The following is a 20,260-nucleotide window of genomic DNA, read 5'->3' on the forward strand; positions in this document are numbered from 1 at the left end:
TTCCAACTCCCAAACACACCCCTTGACTTCTGTCCATCCTGTTTTTCTCCCGCTCTGCACCTGCTGCTTGAGCCAGTCAAGAATCCAGAAAGTTAGTGTGATGAAACTTATATCTGGAATTAGCCAAACTAAGAGAATCAATAAGAAATCATTCAGGAAAAAGAATGGGATGTTTATTAAAATTACATGATGAAATATGTTTCCCATGATTACTCTTGGTGGAGCATAGACTAAATTCCACAGAGTTAAGAGAATGATCTTTTGTACAGTAAGAACAGAAACAGAAATTTTAAGAAATGAGGAATTAGGAACCGTATAGAGGTGGAAGGAAGTCATTTACAAATCAGGGAATAGAACCAGAGATTAGACATAAATAAGAAAAGTAAGAGTAGCAAGGGAAAATTGATAACGTGGAGATAAAAGGACTTCATGATGGAAATATATGTTTATAATAATGTCACTGATGGTTTGTAGTTCTTAAAAAACTGTATGTCTTTGGTAAGATTCTTCATTTAACTTTCTTTCTATTTTTTCTATTTCTCGATATTCTTTCTCTTCTTTTCCCCCTTTTCTATTTTCTATTTTCTTTTTGTGTAAAGTGTTTATTTCATTACAGAACAATATGTTTCTTTTGTGTATTTCTTAATGAGTAGATAAAGATCGTGAAAAAAACAATCCATCATTTTGTCCTCTGAGTTTAGACATTTCATCATATTCCACCAGTTTCATCAGAAGGGATCGGCTAGAATCAAGCGTGTTTTTCTCCAACTCTGCACCTGCCGCTTGAGCCATTCAGGACTCCAGAAAGTTTTTGTGATGAAACTTATTCCACTTGGAATAATCAAAATTATAGTCATCTCATCTTCTGAAAGCTCAGGAGATATTTCGGGAGATTGCATGAGCCTCAGAAAGAAGCATGACAATATTAATTGCGCTGTGTCTCGGAAAGAAAAAGTTGGTGCAGAGAATATTTCCTGTGTTGGAGACAGACTGAGTCAAGATGCAGAGCTGGCGAAAGAGGGGTGTGCCTGCCTTGTGCTTCCGAGCTCTGAAGGTAGAGTTGAAAACCACCCAGATTGGGAAAGCCCACCCAGTCTGGCCTTGCAAGAGTCTTTGGGTTCTTCTGCTTTGCCTCCTTGGCAGGTAAGAGGAGGAGGAGGAGGCAGAGCCAGAATGAGATCCCTGCTGCTTCTGTTGCTGCTTCTGCTGCTCATGATGCCCTTTGGAGTCTGCGGGAACCACAAGGTGAAATGCCCCTTGAATCTGGTCAGGGATCAAACGGATGATCGCAATTACTACTGGCCTGAACACTTTCTCATCACTGGAATCATATCTCCAAAATCCTTTTGTAAGGAAACTCCATACGTCTTTTCTCAGACACCCTTCGCCAGGACTGAGAGGTATGTGGATGTGAATCATATGTGGATAGGTTTCATGGTCCTCCAGTCCTGGTAATGGTTCCTATATATCAAGGAAAGAGCCCCTTTCTCAGGGCTAGGGAGCCAAGGCTGTCCTCATGTTGCAGGTCTACCCTGCCCTGACCATTGGTCCTGCTGGCTGGGCTGATGGGAGTTGGAAGTCCACTAAAATATTCCACCCAAACCTCTCCTATTTCAATGTTCTCTGGGTCTTCCTTAGTGAAACACTCTCCTACCTTTGATTCTGTGTTGCTTCTAGTAGAATGCAAGGATGCCAATCAATCTGGTCAGGAGTCAAAAGGATGCGCTGAATTTTCCCACCTCCATGGAACTCAGGCAATTTCCAAGGCTCAAGGGTTTCAATCAATATTATTCCATTTGGACAATTCAGAAACTGTCGTTAGGGAATGCTACAGTTTTACAAATGGAATTTAAGATCCTCTGGGTGACGTTTGGTGGCTGATTAATTGGAATGGTGAATAAAATAATATGAATCAGCAGACTTCCTTGTTCGTGGAGTCAGGTCTCTAAAATGTGAAAAGGAATTATTCCTTTTTTCACATACACAACTGGCCTCATTTCTAAGTAGTGAGATGTTTGATATTTCTTCACTTAGAATCCATAGGTACCTGTTTCCTATCCCGGAGGGAGGCATGAAACTCAAGCAATTTCCTTTTTATATATATAAATATTTATTAAAGATTTTCTTAATACAATAAAAGAGAAAAAACAAAATAACATATAACATACAATAAGCATATTTCCTTCACTTCTTTGGACTCCCTCACATCTCCCGTTCCTGCGTTCCTAATTTATAAAAATTTAGCCAGCAATTTATCACCTTATTTGAATTCTTATTTTCTAATTTTCCAATGTTGTGTCCCTAATTTTAGATACCATTATCCAAACCTTAAAAACTTAATTTTAACCTAATATTTATCCAAAATTTGTCTTTTCATAAATTTCACTTATCTTCAAATTCATTTCAACTAGCTTAATGGTGCCATGTTGTTTATAATCCAGCATCCTTCTTAACATTCATACAATTTACAATATTTTTGTAGATAAGCCTTGAATTTCTTCCAGTCCTCATCCACTGCCTCCTCTCCCAGGTCTCAGATTCTGCCGGTCATTTCTGCTAATTCCATATAATCTATCAGTTGCATCTGCCATTCTTCCAGCGTGGGTAAATCTTGGGTTTTCCAGTGCTTGGCGACAAGTATCCTTGCTGCTGTTGTTGCATACATGAAAAATATTCGGTCCTTCTTTAACACCTTCTGGCCGACAATACCCAGAAGAAAGGCCTCTGGTTTCTTAGGGAAGGTATACTTAAGTACCTTTTTCAACTCATTATATATCATTTCCCAGAAAGCCTTAACTCTAGGGCAAGTCCACCAGAGGTGAAAGAACGTTCCTTCAGTTTCTTTACATTTCCAACATTTATTGTCAGACAAATGGTATATTTTTGCAAGTTTGACTGGGGTCATGTACCATCTGTATATCATTTTCATAACATTTTCTTTCAAAGCATTACATGCAGTGAACATCAGCCCGATGGTCCACAACCTTTCCCAGTCAGCAAACATGATATTATACCCAATGTCCTGTGCCCATTTTATCATAGCCGATTTGACCGTTTCATCTTGTGTGTTCCATTTTAACAGCAAGTTATACATTCTTGAAAGTACCTTAGTCTTAGGTTCTAACAATTCTGTTTCCAACTTCGATTTTTCCACCTGGAATCCTAACTTTTTATCAAGTTTAAAAACCTCTTTAATCTGAGCATAATGTAACCAATCTCGCACTTTATCCTTCATTTTCTCCAGACTCTGCAATTTCCAATTATCTCCATCTTTTTCTAATATTTCCCAATACTTCGGCCATTCGGCCTCCATATTGAGTCTTTTCCAGGCCTTAGCCTCCAATGGTGATAGCCACCTTGGGGTTTTGTTTTCCAGTAAGTCTTTATATTTTGTCCAGACATTAAACACTGCTTTTCTGACAATATGGTTCTTGAAAGCCTTGTGACTTTTAACCTTGTCGTACCACAAATATGCATGCCAACCAAAAGCATTGTTAAAACCTTCCAAATCCAATTTTCGAGAAGCAGCCAATCTTTCGAGAAGCAGCCAATCTTTCAACCAGCAAAAAGCTGCTGATTCATAATACAACTTTAAGTCTGGCAGGGCAAAGCCCCCTCTTTCTTTAGCATCAGTTAATATCTTAAACTTAATTCTGGGCTTTTTGCCCTGCCAGACAAATTTGGAAATATCTCTTTGCCACCTCCCAAAGCACTCCGTTTTATCCACAATCTGTAAAGTCAGAAACAGAAACAACATTTTTGGCAATACATTCATTTTTATAGCAGCAATTCGGCCTAACAAGGAAAGTTTCAGTCTTGACCAACTTTCTAGATCTCTCTTAATTTCTGACCAACACTTCTCATAATTGTCCTTGAATAAACTCAGATTTTTTGCTGTTATGTTCACCCCTAGATATTTTACTTTTTTAACCACATTTAACTCTGTCTCTTTCTGAAACCTTTCTGACTCTGTAACTGTCAATTTTTTCCCCAATACCTTAGTTTTTTGCTTGTTTAATTTAAATCCCGCCACCCGACCAAACTCATAAATCAGTTGTAACACCCTTTTCGTACTAGATTCTGGCTCCTGTAGAGTCAAAACCAGGTCATCTGCAAAAGCTTTAAGTTTATACTGTTTTGTAGCACCCTGCTTGTGGTTAACGCTTAGCTGGAATGAAATATTCAACGCAGCAATAGAGAAATTAAAATAGTAATTTATTTGTCAGACAAATAAATAAGAGGCTCAGTGGTACGTGGTTACCAAGCTCTGGCCTGGCCTCCTGCCATTCTGGCCAGCACTTATATTCCCTTAATCCAGCCCCCTTTGCTCCTCCTGTGGCTGCCTCTGTCCAATCAGCCTGGTTGAAATTCCTATTGGCTGTTTGGTAGAACCAATCACAAAAGATACACCCACAAAAGATACACCCATTTCCTTGCCCTTATATGGGAGACAAAGAGCTATATATAAATGACAAATAAGTAATAATATATCTTACATGGAATCTTAATTACCAGCTCACCTTTTGCCCTTCTTGCCCTATTGCCTTCTAAAACAAATGGTTTAATCTTACATTTTATGTTCAACAGATGTCAAGGATCTTGAGTTTCACATCAACATTGAAAGATTTCCTTCATTTAATGTTTCTAAACAAAATGCCTGACAACTATATATCAAGACTGCCCGGATGGCGTCTTCTGTCTGGCAGGGGGGCTAGGCTGGTGGCTGACTTAATTTCAGGATAAATACAACTCTTACAACCATATGAAATAAGAATCTAGCATTCCTTAAATCCTTTGCATAATTACATTTAAGCCAATATATTTAAGCTAATATATTTCATACATTTATCATAGGTAGCCTCTTAAAAGAATAAAGCTTTTCAAAGTAAAAAGGAAGGAACTCAATAAAACACAGCTTTTAAAAGAAGCCTCTTCAGTTTGCACCTCCCCCTTTCCCCCTCCTCTCCAGCCTCAAAATAAAATAGGAAGAAGCTGCTTCTTCTGCCAAGCCAGTTGCCTTTCCAACATTTAACACATTTTAACCTTTTTTTAACTCTCTTAGTTTAAGAAACAGCTTTAGAAAAAGACTTCCCCCAAAAATGTTCTCTTTCCAGCTAAATGTTTCTCCCCATTGCTCCTGGCCTTTTAACCTTAGAAAGAAGATCTGGCTCATTTTACTGGGAGGCACATTAGTATTATCTTTCCCCATTCCTAATGGTGTTTTCTCAGCCTTGGGGCAGCATATGTAATTCTCCCTTTTTATGACTTTGAGAATTGTTTTTCTACTATAAATCAATGGGGCCCTTCTTGTCTTAGGAGGAAAAACATCTTGCCAAGGTTCTTTTAGGCAGCTGGTCTTTTGCCTGGCATGAAACATTTGAAAATCCTTTTTTTTTAAGCTCATTTTTAAATACAAGCCTTGATTGAAATATATAGAAGCTTTGATAAAAATGCAGGCTTATGATTAGATGCCTCAGTTTCGCTCTGACCTGAATTCCTTCAACCAACCGGTCCCCTCTAATCATATTCAAGAGCACCTCCAGGACCGAAATGAATAACAGGGGAGAGATATGGCAACCTTGTCGTGTTCCTTTTTCAATTTTAAACTCTTCTGTCTCCACATTGTTAACTATCAATTTAGCCTTTTGTTCTGAATAGATTGCATCTATCCCATTTTAAAATCCCCGTCCCACTCCCATCCCTTCCAGATTTTTCTTCATAAATTTCCATGAAATATTATCAAAGGCCTTCTCCGCATCTATAAAAATTAACACAGCTTTTGTATTGATATTTGTTTGCAAAAGTTCCAAAATATCAATAATGTTCCTTGTGTTGGCAAACAAATGTCTACCTGGAAGAAAGCCTGCCTGGTCCTTATGAATTACATCATTTAAAACTTTTTTAAATCTACTTGCTAAAATGTCTGCAAATATTTTGTAATCCACATTTAGGAGGGAGATGGGACGGTAATTCTTAAGTTGTGTCTTTTCAGTTTCCAATTTGTGTATCAACATGATGAAAGCTTCTTTCCACGATTCCGGTGCCTTCCTCCCCTCCATAATTTCATTGCAAACCTCCATCAATGGATGTATCAAATAATCTTTCAATATCTTATAGTATTTGGAGGTAAGCCCATCTGGCCCTGGAGATTTGCCCAATTGCATATTCTGAATGGCTTCTTCAATTTCTTGTCGTGTTATTTTACAATTCAGGATTGATCTATTTTCTTGTGACAACTTTAGTAGTCCATTCTTTATCAAGAATTGTTCTATCTCAACCTCATTTTGCGACCCTTGAGTGTACAGTTGTTTGAAATATCTCTGGAAACATTTTCTGATCTCCACAGGTTTCTGAATATTTCTTCCTTCAATCTCTAGATTTGTAACTGTATTTAATTTTTGTCTCTTTTTCAACTGCCATGCTAACAGTTTTCCACATTTATTAGCCGATTCAAATGATCTTTGTTTCATTAGTTTAATTTTCCATTCTACTTCCTGATTTATCAATTTAGAATATTGTGCTTGATAAAGTTTAATTTCTCTCAGAATCGGCTGTGACTTCGGTCTCGATCTTAACTTCTTCTCACATTCTTTAATTTTCTCCAAAATCTTATATTTTTCTCATTTTGTACCCTTTTCTTTACAGCGTTCTGTTGTATCAGAAACCCCCTCATAACCGCCTTGCTTGCGTCCCAGATAATTCTTTTTTCCACCGTGGTGTTCAAATTTATCTCAAAATAATCCTTCAAAGCTTTTTGGGCCTTCTTAATAATCTCCTGATCTCTAAACAAATTGTCATTCATCTTCCATCTAAAGGAGCCGGTTGGTATTAGTCTCATGTCCATCTTTACAGCGTTATGGTCGGAGCAGGTCTTTGGGCAGATTTCCACCTTTCTCGTCTTAGGTGCCAGACCTCTAGTTATCCATATTTGGTCAATTCCTGTCCATGTCAGTTGGGCTTCAGAAAAGAATGTTCCCTCTCTTCCCAGGGGGTTCTTTATCCTGAAACTCAAGCAATTTCCAAGCTGCCAAAATTAGTTTATGTTTATTCTTTTTGGATCATTTGTGAACAACCTTAGCCCAGTTCTCTTGACACAATACCACAGGAGACCTACAGCCCACCATGGGCTACATTAAAGGTTTCCTCCTCCAATCTTAGCACTTTTTCCTTTCTGTCACTTTTTTAAAAAAAATAATTAGAAGTGTTTTAAGAAACATTTGAAAATGGGTGGATTTTTATGGGTGGAACGATATGCTTCAAATAAAATGATTATATGGAATAACACAGACCAGGGTGTGTCCTCATTGGTGGAGTCACTGATCCAAACATGGGCAAAATTATAGGTTTTACCATGCACTCAAACCTGAAAGCCACCAGGCCTCATATGTAACTAAAAGGGGACTGAGGTATTTGGTGCTTTTCCTCCTTCAATCAAATGGTCTCTTATCTACCTATAGTCTAGCCCCTTGGAAGAAGCCAAAGACCACTGCAGCAAAAGCAGCCCTTGCAGCAACTTCCCAGTATATCACACATTTTGAGGGGCGCCTTCATTTCTTACTCATAGAACCGCTATATAATAGAATCATAGAGTTGTAGAGATGGAAGGAACCCGGAAGAATCTTACCTGAAGCATCCATGACACATGGTCACCTTCGGAGGGAGTCTCTTCCACTGTTGAACAGCTCTGTGTGCTGTTTGCATCAAAGCTCCGGTCATGGAGCAGATCTCCAAATTTTTGTTCTATGCTAGACAGGAAAAGGTTTGATATTAATGCAAAAGGATAAATAAATACCAATCTGTGTGGATCATATAATGTTTCCTCCATCCCATTCATATGAATATCAGTTTCACTCTTTTTAAAGAATTCATTTATTGCAGGGAGGCACCTAGGTTCTACTGGCACATGTTGCCTTTCCCACTCACCATCCTAGAGATCAACCAGGATCTCAGGCTCTTACCCAACATCACCCTGGGCTACAGCCTCTATGAGAACCATTTTGATGCAAGGATGACTTCGGACGCCATGCTAGAGCTGCTTGCAGGCAGTGGATGCAATATTCCCAATTATCACTGTGGAGAACAGAATCACCTGCTGGCTATTCTTGAAAGAAGCAACACTTTCATCTCAAGAGTGATTTCTGCCTTGTCAGGGATCTACAAAATCCCACAGGTAAGTAGTGGGACAGCATGGAAGGACAGAGAATTTCAACTGCATAAAATTCTACTTTCTCTTTGGATAGGTCAAGCAGGGATATTTTTAAAAACAGGAAGATCCTCCGCTATGGATTCAACATCCCTTTTTCAAAACTGAGCCTTCACCAACTTGACAACCCCAGATGTTTCCGGCTAAAACTCCCATCAGCCTCAGCCAGCAGAGATTTAGATAGATATCAGTCATTTCAGATAATTAAAAATCTTATGCTGAAAGTAAAATAAATTGCTGATCTTTGCTTTGCTTCCTAGATCAGTTATGGCTTCACTGCCCAGGTTCTCGAAGATAAAACCCTGTTCCCTTTTGTCTACCGGATGACTCCCAAAGAGGAAAATCAGTACCAGGGGATTGTTGAATTGCTCCTGTATTTTGGATGGACGTGGATTGGCCTCTTCACTCCAGACAATGACAATGGAGAAAGATTTGTGAGCGCTGTGAAACCTCTGATGCTCAGCAAAGGGATCTGCATTCCTTTATCAAAAAGAGTACCAGAAAATGATATGGATCAATTTATCAGGCCTGGGGAACCTTTTTTCCTATGGAGACAAGTTGGGGTCTTTGTTTCCTATTTAACCAATGCAGTGAGTATCATAGAAATCGTGGTAATACATCATTTCTATGAGAAGGAAATAGGGGCGAAAGTCTGGATCACAACAGCTTTGCTAGAAATCAGAACTGGCATTTACCTCCCTCCAAATTTATTCCATCACCTCCATGGTTCTCTGTCCTTTGCAATTCAGACTGGAATAAGGAGCAGCAAAGGTGAAACATATATATGGCAGACCAATCTTGTGGATTATTTCAATCAAGCATTTCAGTGTTCATATTCAAAGCATCTGTTGTCCGTGAAAGGCAGGGTAAGATGCAGAGAGGAGGAGAAACTGCAGCCATTGCCCCAAGAGGACCGTGAGAGAGCCCTGTCCGAAGACAGCTATGGCACGTACATGAATATTCAGGCTGTGGCTCAGGCCTTGCATGCTTCACTTTCATCTAGATCCCAGAGGAGGCTGATGGTGGAGGAAGGAGAGCAATGGGGACCCCAAAGGCTACAGCCGTGGCAGGTATTTCCTTCCCCTTTTTGCAAACTGCAGTCCACACAGATGCTGATCTTGACTGGGGATAGACCTGTAAAATAACATAGTTACTATTAGTACTAGTAATAGTAGCATACAGCCCAACATTTCTCTGATGAAAATAGAGACGTCCCATTCCATAACGATAATCACTGGGCGACAATTTTTTACTTTTTGAATGTTGTCTAGATTTCTACAACTGCTTTAGGGTATTTTTGCACTGCTGAATCAGGGAATGGCATGCGTTTATGTGAAGGGATGATGAGCTGCTTGTGCGTAAAGCTTGATCCCTCAGAGCTTGGGCATGGTTCTCAACACTCTGTCTTTAGCGGAGCCCCTTAAACATGACTCCCTTAATCTCTGGCAGAATCCGACAGTGGGCGTTTACGGAATCTACTCCAACATAAAAGTTCCTTGACGGAAACGCGTCTTCGGGATTCTCGGCGCGACAGTTTCCGGCGAGGAGTGGGTGTACCTAATGGAGGTCCTGAGACCTTGCCGCTGTTTTCGCTGGAAGACTCCTTGAGCCATCCCTCCGACTCACTTTCTCTCGGGACTCCCTCTCTCCCCCTGCTGGTGCTTTCCTCCGCTGCCGAGTCTCTCCTAGCTTCCGAGAGCCCTTCCACCACCTGCCTTTCCGATGGCAGTTCCCTGACATCCACCTCCCCTCCAGGGCCCCCTTCACCCCCTCCCGCCCCCTCCTCTACGGGTGGTGAGGATGGAAAACCCCGGAAAGAACCTCCCTCATCGTCAGAAGACTCGAACACCTCTCTCCACCGACTACCGTCTCTTCTCCCTGAGTACTCCTCCTCGTCGGAGTCTACTCCCTCTTCCAGCCCTGATTCTGGGAACCCTTCGAACTCCTCTTCCTCGTCGGTGGTGCCGAAGTGTTCCCTCCCGAACCGTGTCACAGGCTGCGGTTTCCTTGGGAAACGTTTCTATTAAAACCTCGTCATCTACCTCCTCTGCCGGTACCCATGTGTTTTCTGACTCCGGTTCCCCTTCCCATTCTGCCAAATACTCCACCTAATTGCCTTTCCACCTGGAATCAACGATTTCTGCCACATGATTGCTGCGTTCCCTTTCTTCTACGATTGGTCCCTGAGGGCTCTCCCGCTCACGTCCCCCAAACTCCCGCCCCTCTCGGTACGGTGACAGTAAGGACCTGTGAAATACTGTGTGCAGTTTCATATGGTTAGGCAACCTGAGTTTGAAGGCCACCGGATTGACCTGTTGTATGACCTCAAATGGCCCCAGTTGTTTGGGCCTCAATTTCTTACAACCCCCTTTGAACGGCAAGCCTTGGGTGGATAACCACACCCGGTCCCCCACCCTTATGGTTTCGCCTTCCCTTCTTCTCCTGTCTGCATTCTTCTTGTATTCTTCTTTGGCCCTCTCTAAGTTAAGTTGGAGCTGCCTATGGATGGCTTCCATTTCTTCCACAAAGTGTTCCGCTGCCGGGACACTCCATCTTTCCCCTCCTTCCCCCAGAAATGCTCTTGGATGACATTCATAATTAGCTAAGAAGGGACTCATCCCTGTGAACACATTCTCTGTGTTATTGTAGGCAAATTCGGCCAGAGCTAATTTCTCGACCCAATCATTTTCCCTGTCATTAACATAACACCTCAGGTATTGTTGTAGGATACCGTTTGCCCTTTCCGCCTGCCCATTTGTTTCTGGGTGTCGGGCAGTCGAAAAGTTGACCTCTACGTGCAGTAAGCTCATAAGCTTCTTCCAGAACCTGGAGGTAAATTGTTTCCCACGGTAGGAAACCACCCTCAAGGGGACGCCATGCAACCTAAAAATGTGTTCTACAAACAACTTGGCAGTTTCCTCGGCCGTGACCGCATGTGAGCAGGCTATAAAGTGGCACATCTTGGTTAATAGGTCTACCACTACCATGACAGCTGTTTTCCCTTTGGATCGTGGCAGATCCGTCATAAAATCTATGGATACTGCCTCCCATGGTCGTTCTGGCGTGGGTAATGGTTCTAGCAACCCCGCAGGTGCCAACCTCTCCCCTTTTGCCCGCTGACAGCGGTTGCACCCCCTTACATACTTGCGTACATCTTCCCTCACTTTGGGCCACCAGAACTCCCTTGTAACCAACCACATGGTTTTGTGCTGCCCAAAATGCCCTGCTGTGGGGCTGTCGTGTAACTGCTTGAGCACTCTGCCCCTCAGTTCCCCATCGGGTATGTACAGTGCCCCTTTGTAATACAACGCCCCGTTCTTTTCCTCAAACCCCCCTGTGTTCTCTCCTGTCCCCCTGAGTTCTCTGAGTTTCTCTTAGGCGTATTCATCGTTCTCGGTACCCTCTACCAGTTCCCTTTGCCCCACCAATGCCGCCCCACACACCCAGTGGTCCTCGGGAATGATATGTCTTTCCTCAGGCACTCCCTCCCCCTCTAAATACTCAGGTTTTCGGGAGAGAGCGTCCGCCCTGACGTTCTCTGGTCCTGGTACGTAACGAATCTCAAAATGGAATTTGGAGAACTCCTGGGCCCATCTCACTTGTCTCTGGTTCAGTACTCGGGCCGTTCTCCAATATTCTAGGTTTTTGTGGTCAGTGCACACTTGGACCTTGTGTTGCGCTCCAATCAGCAAGTGTCGCCACCTCCGGAACGCTTCATGAATGGCGAGCAGTTCTCGGTCGTACACAGTGTAGTTCCTCTCGGATTTATTCAACTTCCGTGAGAAGAAGGTGCACGGTCTCCATTCCGACGCATCCTTCCCCGGCTGGAGAAGCACCGCCCCTAGCGCTCGGTCTGAGGCGTCCGTCTCTACTCTCATCGGTTTCTGTAGATCCACATGCAAAAGCTGTTCTTCCGACGCGAACACTTTCTTTAACCTTTCGAACGCTCGCTGCGCCTCTTCCGTCCAGACAAATTTTTTCTTGCTACTGAGACAGTCAGTGATGGGCGCCGTTAAGTGGGCGAAGTTCTTGATGAACTTCCGATAGAAGTTTCCAAACCCCAGGAACCTTTGCACGTCCTTCTTTGTTCTCGGTGTCTTCCATTCCAGTACCGCTTGAACCTTGCCGGGATCCATGGCCAATCCCTTGTCTGACAAATGGTACCCCAGGAATTCCACCTCTCTGGTATGAAACTGACACTTCTCCAGTTTCACCCACAGCTGGTTTGCTTGCAGCCTGCTCAGTACCTCTCTTACGTCCCGCACATGCTGCTCCTCATTCTCTGAGTACACCAATACGTCATCTAAGAATGCTACACAGTTTTTGTAAAGTAAAGGTCCCAGGACGTGATTCATGAATGATTGAAAACAGGCTGAGCCCGCCTGTAGACCGAAGGGCATAACGAGGTACTCAAAGGCCCCCAAGGGGGTGAACATGGTAGTTTTCCATTTGTCTCCCTTTCTCATTCGTATCAGGTTATACGCCCCCCTCAGGTCCAGTTTGGTAGTTCTAGCACCACCTCTACGACAAGCGCCGGTCTTGGGGGTTCAGGCTTGGGCACATTCACTGATCTTTGGCCTGGCTGCTGTGCCCCGATGCTGGCAACCAGGCGTTGGCTTTTACCTGCTCCTTAACCCCTCCTCTTCCCCCCCCCAACAGCTCCCGCCATTCCTTGCCATCCCTTCCTTTGAGGGCAGACTCTGGCAAAGTGACCTGGCCGTTGGCAGAGGAAACATTTCTTGGCGCTCTTTCCCTCCTTCTTCCGCCCTTCGTTGGTGTTTGAAACTCCGCGCGCGCGCGCTGTTCCAATCTCCATCAGTTCTACTGGCGGGGAATGCTGCTCTGGCATCTCTGGAATGCGGAAATCACTCCAACGTTCCCCTTTCCCTTCCCGCTTCTCCAAGGCTCTCACCTCCTGGCGCGCTCCTATGGCAAGTGCGGATTTAGTCAGCTGGTCCATAGACTCCACCCTGGGCGCGCAGGAGAGTTCATTCTTCACCGCCGAGGATAGCCCTTCTTCGAACAGCATTTGTATCGGGTCCGCAGACAGGTCCCACCCCAATTTATGGATCAACATGGTAAACTCTGTCCAGTACTCTCGGACGGATCGGTTCCCCTGTTTACACGCCATCAACTGTCTGCGCACCACCCCTTGCTCAATCTCGCTGGAAAACATCAGATCCATGGCGCGAAAAAACTTTCTCGAGTCCTTTAGAGCGTCATTATTCGCTGCCATCAGGGGCCTCACCCAGTCCTTTGCCCCCCCCTTCGAGATGCCCAATGACAAACGCCACTCTGGATTCCTCATCGGGAAAGTCATCAAACTGCAGATTGAGGGCGTATTGCATCTCTGTCCTAAAGGCTTGATAATTTCTGGGATCACCCCCAAACTTTTGCACCAACCCTGGCACCTTCCTGGTGAGTGGGGTGGTTTTCCCCTTGTCTGCATCCTGAGCCCGCCTCTCTTCGAGCCTCGCCGTTTGCAGCGCTAGCTGGAGTTCCAACACCCTGTACCTTTCTTCCAGGCTTGGACCCGCTCCAGCTCCTCCTGCTACTCCGGCTCCTGTTGGGTTCTCATGATGCCTCTCCTTGCACAAGCGGCTTTCAAGGACTGTCGGATTGCTGTGATGGGATGATGAGCTGCTTGTGCGTAAAGCTAGATCCCTCAGAGCTTGGGCATGGTTCTCAACACTCTGTCTTTAGCGGAGCCCCTTAAACATGACTCCCTTAATCTCTCGGGACTCCCTCTCTCCCCCTGCTGGTGCTTTCCTCCGCTGCCGAGTCTCTCCTAGCTTCCGAGAGCCCTTCCACCACCTGCCTTTCCGATGGCAGTTCCCTGACAGTTTATCTCCATCAGGTCAGGTTTTTGTGCTATGTTGATTTGAACGAAAATCAGATCTTGTGACAAAATCGATTACATTTTTGTGGCATTATCGGCTGATTTTTGTCAACACATATCATCCTAAATATGTTTTTAAGAGAAAAAAATGTTCTTCCAACAACATATATTGATTACCTCATAGAAACATCGATTACTGTAAACTGAATGGTGGGCATTGATAAAGGTAAGTACACGCAAATTGCATGTTGCTTCACCATTTTTCAAACTTCAGGGCTTGAACTTCTTGGAACTCCTGGAATGCTCAGCGGCAGGGAGGTCTCTCTTCAGAGTCCAACAGTAGTCAGCCATCATGACTGCGTCGCAGCGACCCTGATACCTGGTCTCCATCTCTTTCATGTCCTGATGGAATCTCTCCCCCTGCTCGTCACTCATTGAACCCAGGTTCTCAGGAAACCGGTCCATATGTGAAAATAGGTAGTGCATCTTGACGCTCATGTTGCAGCCCAGGTTTCTGAAAGCTGTCAGCATGTTGTTGACAAGTTCTGCGTAGTTTCTGGCCTTATTGTTGCCAAGAAAGTTCTTCACTACCAGAACAAATGCCTTCCACGCTTCCAGTTCCACTTCGTTCATTGAGTTTCCAAACTCTGGATCTCTGATGAGCTGACGGATCTGACGTGCCAGCTTTCAACTTCTCATGGTCAATCCTGGAAAAGCCTGGCACAAGTAAGTGAATCAGTCACCATCCTTGTCCAGAGCCTTGGTGAACTGCTTGATTAAGCCAAGCTTGATGTGCAGCGGTGGGAAGAGTATTCTGTCTCTGTCCATCAGAGGGTCATTGATGACGTTCCTTTCTTTGCAAGGCACCAATTCCTCCCGCACAGGCCAGTCCTTCTTCGTGTAATGCTGAGCACGGTCCCTACTATCCCACATGCACAGAAAACATCGGTACTGGTTGCCGTTGTTTAGCAGAACACATTTCAGTGATCGCTTGCTGCTGTCAGTGAACAGTCTCCAATCTTTGGGTTCATACTGTGGCACTCCACGCTTGAGAAGAAGCTGCACAATATCTGCACAGTACACCAAGTCCTTCTCTTCCGAGAAAAAATGGAGGTACTCTTGATGCCTGTTGTGGAAGAAGCTGATGCAAGCACTGTCAGAGAGGAGGTTTTTTTCCTTCAATCTGGATGCCAACAGTTCAGCAGAGTCCTTTGACAAGCTGAGGTCGCGAACTAGATCATTCAACTCCTTTTGGGAAAATGGATGTGGAGCATCATCTTCAAGAACCACTTCTTCTTCATGTCCTTCAACACTGGAGGCATCTTCGTCACTAATGTCAGGAAGTTCTCCGAAGATAGGCACTGGAATTTCATCACAATGAGCTACAGGACGATGTGCTGATTGAAGATCAGGATACTTGAGGCTGCTCCAGTTCTTTCTGTTGATCCCAGTCACATCAACAGCACAGAAGTAGCAGTCAGTGACATGGTTTGTCGGCTCGTTCCAAACCACGGGAATTCCAAAGTTCAGACTACTCTTGCCATTGGTCCACCCACGAAGAGTCTCGGTGCATGCCTTGCACACCATGTGTGGCGCCCAAGCTTTATCCTGGTCACCAAGTTTAATACCAAAATAACTTTATGCTTTGCCGCACCAATTTATGGAAGATTTCAAGGTTTTATGACTTCAAACTGATCCCTTTTCGACATAATCACCCAGAACTATTGGACCTGAATACTTCTTGTCATTAAAATAATCATTTCCAATCAAAACAATTATTTGACATGGCATTTTACCCCCACCAACTTCTTCTAAAATGCTCCACACAAGCGTACATGTGAACAAAAACGTAAAAAAATGACATGTGGCCATAGCTCAAAAACTTGACCTGATTGAACAAAACCAATGTGATTTTTGGATTCAGTGCATCAGATACGTTCTAAATCAACTGAAAAAACGCAGACAACAAATTTGTTGTTGACCAGTGTTTACTGTTGATATCCAGAGCTTTTTAAAGGCGGAACTCATTGAAACTCAGTTTTGGCACCTCTCAGGTGGGTGCCATAGAAAAATAGCACTCTTTATACCCCACACGTCTTTTTGGGTTGCCTCAGCACTCTGGGCAGCTTCCAACATAAAGAAATTCATACTAAAATATTAAACATAATAAAAATTCCCGATATAGGATTGGACGCCTTGTGGGTTGGATAACTCCACATCTGCCAACATTTCTCCAATGAAAATAGGGACATTCTAAGCAAAGTTGGGAAATTCCAGGATCAAATGAAAAACTGTCTCTAATTCAGGGACATCCCTGGAAAATTGGAGCACTTGCAGGGTCTGTAGTAATAAAAATGGCTGAATAGGAATTCCAGTCTACATGAGATACACGCAGGCCCCAAATCATAAGAGGTTGAAGTGAGTAGGACTGAGATATCCATCTTGGCTTTCAGATTTCTTAACACTGGTGTTTCCCCCTGCCATTCCAGCTTCACCCTTTCCTAAGAGAAATCCGGTGTCTGAATACTTCCAGAGGCAGGCTGTGCTTGGATGAGAACTGGGAGCTACCAGCGGACTTTGATATTGTGAACTGGGTGATGTTTCCCAATATCTCTTATGACCTTGTGAAAATTGGGAATATAAGGAGAGAGACGTCTGCTGGAATAAAGTTCACCATTAACCCAGAAGCCATTGAGTGGCCCAAGAAATTCAATAAGGTAGGGTAAATCACAAAGGGAGAAGGCTAGGAGATGATTACTATGTTTTTCCTTAAACAACCGCTGAAAAATGACCATATCAGGATATCAGGTTGACCAATGGTGTCTTGACCGTCAATAACAGCTGCAACCACCACTCTTTCTTTTTACAGCAGCTGAGATAGGAGGTAAATTTGGGGTGCTCAAAGAAAGGATAGAGCACAGAGGTCCTCAGAGAAGACACCAGAATCTTCGACAGAAAGGACTACATAGATAAGAAGAAAAGGGAAAGCCCCTAGTAAAAGTGAACTATTGGGTTTTCATACATGCAGAAGGATGGAAAGTAATTTATTTTAGAAATGATAATTACTGATTTATTGTGGATATTTTAAATTTATGGAGTAAGCTCACTTGTAGATGTTGCAAATGTTAAACTATTGTATGTGCAGAAATTGAGAAGTGCACAGCTGTTGGTGAAGGATGAGAAGTTAAAAAAAAAAACCCTATTGTAATATAAGGTTAATGTTAAGGAATGGCATATGAACTAGAAATAACTAGGGCATTCATCAGCAATAAGAGGAAACCTTGCATGCCTCAAAAACAGAGTGAGGGAAACCAATATTTGGAAAAGTTATATTAAATTTGTCTTAATTAGTGATTGAGAGATTATCCGAATCCTGAACTTTGGGGAAATCACATTTTAGACTCCATTGCCATTTTCTTTGAAGATTTATTAAGCAGGGAAGCAGGTAAATGGAGAAGAGGAATCAGAGTTCTGTGGCGCAAACCTCAGTTGTCCTGAACGAATTATGAAGAACAAGATATTCTGGTCACCCCAATGGTCAGTGGGGGGTTGAAAGGACCCTGATGAGGGGTCAAAGGCTGCAGTCCAGAGATCCGTTTGAATTCACTCTATGAGGGAGTTACATATAAACAAATACTCCTAACTGTTCCTCTTTGTTGCACCTTCTTGTCTTACTGGTTAGGCCGTGCCTCGTTCCAGGTGTACAGAAAAATGTCGACCTGGATATGCCAAGGTGGTTCTAGAAGGAAAGCCCATTTGCTGCTATGCTTGTGCTCGGTGTGCGGAAGGGACCTTCTCCGCCCAGGAAGGTGGGTGACTCCAAGGGGGAAGGAATTTCTGGAGAGAGTAAACACAGGGCAGAAACCCAGTCTCACCCACTTTTTGTGAGATTTCTGCAGACATTGTGGAATGTGGCTCCTTCCTCAACTTCCTTAGTATTAATCACCTTCATTACATCCTGGAAGAGAGTTGAAAGGAATGACCATAAGGAATAAATCTCTAGGATTTCTTCAAAATGTAATCGAGTTCAGATCATCAGGGATGTAAGTGATGTTGCAGCCACTCTTTTTCCTCTTCCCCAGATGCAGAACATTGCACCAAATGCTCAGAAGATCACCATTCAAACAAGGACAGAGATCAATGTGTCCCCAAGATTACCACCTTCCTGGCTTATGGAGAATATTTAGGAATGTTTTTAGCTTCCGTTGCCCTCATCTTATCTATAACAGCAGGCACTGTGTTGGGAATCTTCATTAAATACAAGGAAACTCCCATAGTCAAAGCCAACAACCGGGACCTCTCCTACATCCTCCTCGTCTCCCTCCTGCTTTCCTTTTGGTCCTCCTTCCTCTTCATCGGGCGCCCAAGGAAAGAGACCTGCCTTCTCCGACAAACGGCCTTCAGCATCATCTTCTCAGTTGCTGTTTCTTCTGTCTTGGCAAAGACCATCACGGTGGTGCTGGCCTTCCTGGCCACAAAGCCCGGGAACGGGGTGAGGAGATGGCTGGGCAAGAGTCTGGCCAACTCCATTGTCATCTCCTGTTCTGGGGGGCAAGCTCTCATCTGCACCATCTGGCTGGGCTCTTCTCCCCCATTCCCAGAGTCCGACATGCGCTCCCAGGTGGAAGAGATCATCCTGCAATGCAACGAAGGGTCTGTGGCCATGTTTTACGTTGCCCTCGGCTACCTGGGCTTCTTGGCTGCCACCTGCTTCACGGTGGCTTTCTTAGCCAGGAAGCTGCCTGGCTCCTTCAACGAAGCCAAGCTGATCACCTTCAGCATGCTGGTCTTCTGCAGTGTTTGGGTGTCTTTTGTGCCCACCTACCTGAGCACCAAGGGCAAGTACATGGTGGCCGTGCAGATCTTCTCTATGTTGGCCTCCAGTGCTGGGCTTCTGGGCTGCATCTTCCTTCCCAAGTGCTACATTATTGTGCTGAGGCCTGATCTGAACACAAAGGAGCACCTGACAACCAGAAATTAAGGGGACATCTGATTCTTAAAATAGTCCATGTTCCTGATGTCCAGAAGTGCATAAAGGAAACACACTTGCTCATCCATGTTGCTCATTCTTCATCTGTGAAAGAGATTATGTTTATTCTTAGCCCCGGTTTTATGTAGTCCTGTTCACATGAACCGTAAGATGGGAGGAACGTCCTTGGTTCCTTACTTTGCCAAGGATTACAATGAGTCCTGGTGTACTGCCCTTAGTTTGTAAACTATTATCTTTTAATAATTTTTAAAAGATTTAAAAGGTTTTTGAGTCTGTTTGCTTTGTCATGACTACCTATTAAGCATATCAATTCTAATATTCCACAATACTGTTTGGTTATGCCAGTTCTATGTATTCACTTTTCTATTCTCCATTTCCCACATTTATGCACTACCATTCATAAGCTCACTTCACATCATTTCATTCTCCTAAGCTTTGTAAATCAATAAACTGAGAAATTCATTTAAGACATCTTCCATAGTCTGTTGGTTTAATTTCTGTATTGTGTAAGCTCTGCTCCCTGATCCAACAAGTAGCAACTGATCTTAGCCAAGCCTTGACTGGGATCCAATGAATTTTATTGCACTGGCCAGGGTTAGGGGCGGGCGAGGCAGCCGGGAAGAGAGGGGAGAGGGAACTGCTCACGAGAGTGGCAGGCCGCCTACGCCAATCTGGGCGAGTCATTGTGAAAGGAGGTGGGGCGAGTAGAGCTGGGGAAGGCAATGGGTCACGAAAGGCAGCAGTGGAAAGCGGGGAGAGGCGGGGCGGGATTTAGTGGAGAGTGGTCACGCCCACTAGGCAGGGCAAGGCAGAGCTGGGAGGAGCCTCTGGCTTGACTTATTTCATTATTATTACTAATATTAATTATAATGAAATATTAATTTGGGGGAAGGTATATTATATTATATTATATTATATTATATTATATTATATTATATTATATTATATTATATTATATTATATTATATTATATTATATTATATTATATTATATTTTATTTTATATTATATAATATTGGGACGCGGGTGGCGCTGTGGGTTAAACCACTGAGCCTAGGGCTTGCTGATCAGAAGGTCGGCGGTTTGAATCCCCAAGACGGGGTGAGCTCCCATTGCTCGGTCCCTGCTCCTACCAACCTAGCAGTTCAAAAGCAAGTCAAAGTGCAAGTAGATACATAGGTACCGCTCCAGCGGGAAAGTAAACAGCGTTTCTGTGCGCTGCTCTGGTT

At 43.7% G+C, this 20,260-nt stretch overlaps 1 protein-coding gene across 1 annotated transcript; it reads left to right on the forward strand.

The window, feature by feature from the left end:
* Window positions 1-115: 115 nt before the first annotated feature.
* On the forward strand, window positions 116-19,914 carry LOC309333075 (vomeronasal type-2 receptor 26-like). The gene is made up of 6 exons (XM_081846530.1): window positions 116-1,400; window positions 7,879-8,170; window positions 8,464-9,273; window positions 16,532-16,759; window positions 17,725-17,851; window positions 18,125-19,914. Exons 1-6 carry the CDS (start codon window positions 817-819, stop codon window positions 19,021-19,023), a joined length of 2,940 nt encoding a protein of 979 aa, XP_081702656.1. The 5' UTR covers window positions 116-816; the 3' UTR covers window positions 19,024-19,914.
* Window positions 19,915-20,260: the final 346 nt, after the last annotated feature.

Source organism: Podarcis erhardii, assembly GCF_964252035.2.
Source record: "Podarcis erhardii genome assembly, chromosome: 18".
Lineage (NCBI taxonomy): Eukaryota > Metazoa > Chordata > Lepidosauria > Squamata > Lacertidae > Podarcis > Podarcis erhardii.